Below are 5298 nucleotides of genomic sequence, written 5' to 3'. Positions count from 1 at the left end.
CCGCGGCCGGCGGCTCACCTTGTGCTCCAGGACGCTGATGTAGCCCTCCAGGAGGCCGGCCCCGACGGGCAGAGCCGGGTGGCGCTGGCCGCGCTCCGGCGGGCGGCTGGGCACCGCCGCCACCTGCTGCTGCCGCCGCCGCGGCTCCGGGCGGCCCCCGCCGATGCCGATGCCGCCGTACATGAGCAACAAGCTGGTGCACATGGTGGTGAGCGCCAGGCAGACGGCCAGCCCGTGGCGCTGCGGGGGGCAGAGACAGAGCCGGCTCAGCGGGCTCCCCCCGCCGCGGGGCCCGCCGCGGCGCGCCCGCAACTTTCACCCGCCAGACACCCTCCAGAAGTGCGAGGAGAGAACTGGGGAAGCCCCTCCGTCCTCCTCCTGCCCCCTCGCCAGCCCGCTCCCGTGCCCCCCTCCTTCTCCCCCAGCCCTGCTTCCTCGCTTCTTCTCCCCTCCGTGCGCCCGGCTACCCGGCGCCTCTCATCCCCGTGCCGCCGTCCCCCTTCGGGCATCTCATTCGTGCATTTTAACAAGTGTTGGGGACCGTAGTGCTTCCCCCCGCCCAAATACCTCCAGCCTCGTCCTTTAAGCAGATCGGTTTTCTGTAAGCTCCTTAAAACGCACACACATACAAAACCCCCAAACCACGAGCAACACGAATAAAAGAAAGCAGGCGGAAAGTTCTTGGCCGCCGCCACCAAGGTTTGGTCGCCTTCGCGCGATCCCGGAGAGCCGCGGGGATGGAGCCCGGTGAAGGCTGGAGCGTGTGCAGGGTGCCCGGGGCAGCTCCGCTCCGCGCCGCTCCCCTGCTCTCCTCCCCGCCGCCAGAGCCGGGATGAGCCGTGCCAACAATGCACTTACCATCAGGGTCTTCATTTTGTGCGCCTCCCGGCCGCCAGTCCTCCCGCTCCCCGCTAGGCTCGGCATGGCGGGGAAGCCGCAGACATGGCTCGGCCAGGGAAGCGCCGCCGTGGCGGGGATTAGGGGGGAATTGCACTCGGCCGGACCCTCGGAGCCTGCCAGAGCCGGGTCCTCGGCTGCCCCGCCTGCCTCCGCCTCCGCCTCCGCCTCCTGCTGCCGGCGCAGCGGCTTCTTCAGGGCAGGTGGAAGTTAACTTCTGCCTCCCGCTCGGGCGCTGCTCCGCCGCCGAGCCCGCGGGGTGGGGGGCGGCAGCGAAGGGAGCGCCGCGGGCACCGGGCGGGCACCGGGCGGGCACCGGGCGGGCACCGGGCGGGCACCGGGCGGGCACCGGGCGGGCACCGGGCGGGCACCGGGCGGGCGGCGCCTCTCCGGCCCCGAGTGAGCAGGAGCAGGAGCAAGAGCTCCTTCCTTCCCTCCCTCCCTCCCTCTGCCCAGGCCTCTGTCCTGCTTGTGGTATCAGGGCACGACCTTCACGTTACATTGTTTGTATTTTTCCCTAGCGGAAAATTTCTCGTTCTCCCACCGCTGCCTGGGTTTCCTGGAGCTGGCAGCGATCCGGCAATACTTTAGATTCACGTTAGTAAAAAAATCGACGCCCTCAACTCCTTGTGCGGCACTGACAATGCCCCCTCACACAATCTTGCCTAAGCTCTAACAACCGGTTTCAAACCATTTTGACAGAAGCTTTCTTCGTCTTATAAATCAAATCTCACAGGCTTGTTCCCCTTGCGATCTCTCTGGTTTCTGAAGGCGGACATTTTCCCACTCTCACAAGCAGCCTTCTAAAGTTTTCTATTCTTTTTTTGTTGTGAAAACTTTATCAGTGTGGGAATTCTACATTTATAAATGTGCCCCTAATACACAAGCCATTTTTAGGATTGATCTCTTACGAAGTTATTAGACTGACAGCATTAGAAAAAATCTATCCCCTAATCATGAAGTTATTTCACTTGAAACTACTCATTGAAATAGTAGCTCTAATATATGGCTTCAAATCTAACCTATAGCTATGTAGTATTAAAAATTACATTAAGGAGAAGACTATCAGAAGGGTAACTCAACCATGATCACAATAGCACGTTTCTCAAGGCTGGAATTGTCATTGAATTCCGTTTTTTATCTTTGTTAATTCATTGGAGGACTAACAGTGAAACAAATACCATTTCTAGCATGGGCACAGCATGCTGCAATTAGTGCCTTTTAAGAAAGGAAAAAGAAACATGAAGGTTTGGTTCATCACCACCAGATAACGCAGTAAACACACTTTATCATTCCACAGAAGACGCCAGTTGCACACACACTTGCTGTTTATGCAGTTTGTAGGGTTGGTTTCAACAGAAACCAACAGAAACCAGTTGTTCAGACAAACAGAGCAATGTAAGAAGAATCTTATCAGGTCTGGGTAATTCTTTATTATGTGGTTGCACTTGACACTCAAATTAGTGAAACAAAGGGCCAACTTGATGAATCATTGAAAGCAAATTATCTCTGGCTCTCCAAGGTTTCTTGTAAGAGACTACAGAAGGCAGTTCATGCATTTTACAGTGCTGTTTCTCAACTACCAGCAAGCAGGTTGCTGATGACTGACCTTTCTGAGTCTTTCATATATATTTTGCCGTGCCAAAGTAAAGCATCATTTTTATGATTGAGGCTCCTGGCTGTATGTTAGACATCTGTTACACAGTATGTCTGACCAAATTCATTAAACTTACGGGTTTTGGTAGAATACGCTGATTTAAAAATCTACTGATAAAGGAGACAAACTAAATTTTATAATTTAATGCTTGACTTGAATAATGTCCAGCTTTCTGCTTGTCAAATATTTAATTAGATTGCCATTTTGGTCATAGACCGTATTCTTGGCAGTCAAATGCTCACTGAAACAAATACAGTAGTGTAATGTAAATCCTACGGAGGTTTTTGTGTAAGCACAGGAACTTTAAAAATCATCTGGAAAACAGCCCAGCTATTTAATTTAATTTTAAATTCCTATGAACTAATAGTTCTAGCTATCTGGAGGTTTGGGTTTTTTAACACTATTGGAATCTGCATACATGTAGATATGAATCTGTATACCCAATAGCTAAATTTGCAGAGAAGAGCAAGGCTGCACTTAAGAGCATTTAATCAACTTGGAAATGAGTCAAAACAGAAAACTTCTTAAAGTCCATTTGACTTTCTGCTTCAACCAATTTATTTTCTATGTGCAAGGGATAATGAATGATCCATGCATTTTTATTCCTCCTTAGAGCTGGGGGTAAAGACGGATTAAAACATAAACAGCTGTTTTCCCTAGCCCAGGAGAAAAAGTGGCAGAGTGGTAGTAGGGCTTTTCAACCAAATCTGAGTGAGGAGAACTTTTCATCTGCATGGAATGGTCTGGGTTGTCTCCTCTTCAAGTTTACCCTTCCCATTTTCATCTTTCTTGTAGCTCCAGGCTGACAAAATAGCCATATGGAATAAAAATCTGCTGGTAGCAGCTTTAGGAGGACCTAAGATGCTAATGACAACATAAAAATCCATGCAGAGTGAGAAATCTGTGAAAGAAATAGTGGTGCAGAGAGAGACAAACCTCACAAAACTGACAATGGACTTGGAGCAATAGAGCTCTTTCACTGATTCCTAAATAGAACTGCTCAAACATCAACTTCCCCTGAGATGTCTGGATGTATGAAATTACTACCTTTTTATAATGCGTTTTAGCCCAGTTTGTCTTTCAGAAATTTCCTTAGATAGTTATAAAATAACCCTTTTGAGCCATGGCTGATTTCTCATGAAGTTCATGAGATTATATAGCATAATTTACACCTTAATATAATACACAATTATAAACATACTTTCCACATGATGGTTGGCCTGCAATGAGTACTTGAGTGGAGGAGCCTTTATGCCAGTGCACCTCAGCAACTGGTAGCCAAAATATTCAGTGGAATTTGGGATGAGGGCAATGGTTGGTGTTTCTGTTGATGATCCAGATGTTGTTTTGCCTAAGTGCACTGTCTACTGGCTGTGTGATCTTGCTGTGCCTGTCTCCTTTCCACCATGACCAGAGGCAGGGTGTTTACACATGCAGTCAGTACAGAGAATGCCTCTAAACTGGATGCTGCAGCTACCCTTCAGCCTTGTCACCTCCTCAGAACAAAAGCCCAGACGGTCTTAAATGTTTAATTATTTTGTGACTTATTGATGGCAGTGTGGCTCCTTAGCTGGAAAAAAAAAAAAAAAAAAAAAAAAAAAAAAAAAGATCATATTTTAGAGAACTAAATCTGTGCCTAATTTTCAAGAGAATAAGAAAAAGGAAGTTTTTGTTTATCTTCACTTCACAAAAGAGTGAGAAGAAAAGGGATCTGGTGTGATACAAGTAGTTAAACTCTAGGTGAGTTCTGCATGTCACTCTGCAGGAGTGCTGAAAACACTTAAATACATTCCCATCACACTACGTGTATGAAGGCATTCTTCAGAAAAATATTGGTGATAGAGGTGCTTAAAATAGATTGGAAGGGCGAGGTTAACTGTATCAGGACCACTTTGATATCCTTATGCCTTTGAAATGCAGAATGAGTTACTAAGATTTGAGAGGTGGGAAACATGAGAAAATATTTGTTAAATACTTAAAATTAACCTAAAAATGACTCCTGGTAAATTGCATCATTTTGTCATTTCCATTATATTCTGTAGTCTGTGAAACCCTGGATCTATCTCCTCAGGAGCTGTGCCTCCTGGCTCTACCGAAATAAACTACAGCCATTTTATCTGTCTCTGCTTGCTGGGGCAAGGAGCTCACTTGGAAGTGTAAATCTCCCACTTCTGCAGCCCCATGAGGTTGGAGCTTAAACCATGATCACTAGCATAGAACAGAACAGTGCTTGTCCTGGGCCTGCAGCCAGTGACATTTGGGAGGATGGCTGGGAGTGCCACATTTCAGAGGAAAGAAGGAGGCTTTTTTTGACTGACTACCTAGAAAAGCAAGACTAAAGGTGCTAAGGAGGTTGGAATATGATGAGAGTTTGTGTGGATTAATGGACAGCAGGGCAGTCAAAAGTATATATAAAATGAAATACATCACACTGATATCACCTCCATGTGTTGTTTTATTATTGATGTATATATGAAATTTTAACCTCTTTTTCCTGAGAGAATGGGCTGCATTTTTGCCTTGAAACACAACCAATGGAAAACATTCAGCAGCCAGCAAAGTAATGAGCCTACACTATAGATTTTTCAAACTGCCCAGTGATTCATGAAATGTTTCTCAAAACTTGAAATATGCATTGAGAATTGGTCAAAAAAGGTAGAAACAATATTATAGATCAGTCAATACTGCCTCCCCTTTATGAAAGCAGGCTGCCTTTGAACTCCTGACAGAAGCAAACAGTGATA

At 47.1% G+C, this 5298-nt stretch overlaps 1 protein-coding gene across 1 annotated transcript in view; it reads right to left on the bottom strand.

The window, feature by feature from the left end:
* ST6GALNAC5 (ST6 N-acetylgalactosaminide alpha-2,6-sialyltransferase 5) overlaps positions 1-1218 on the bottom strand; it is a 70707-nt gene extending 69489 nt beyond the window's left edge. Inside the window, exons 1-2 of the mRNA XM_021527741.3 lie at positions 859-1218; positions 19-240 (exon numbers count right to left, since the gene is read on the bottom strand). Of these exons, the coding sequence (XP_021383416.1) occupies positions 19-240; positions 859-924 (288 nt within the window). The 5' untranslated portion in view covers positions 925-1218. The remainder of the gene's footprint in view (positions 1-18; positions 241-858) is intronic.
* Between the last annotated feature and the right edge of the window lie 4080 nt (positions 1219-5298).

This window comes from Lonchura striata, chromosome 8, assembly GCF_050655825.1.
Source record: "Lonchura striata isolate lonStrDom1 chromosome 8, ASM5065582v1, whole genome shotgun sequence".
In the NCBI taxonomy this organism is placed as follows: domain Eukaryota; kingdom Metazoa; phylum Chordata; class Aves; order Passeriformes; family Estrildidae; genus Lonchura; species Lonchura striata.
Note: the sequence above shows the minus strand (reverse complement) of the source record. Positions and strands in the feature narration are given on the sequence as shown.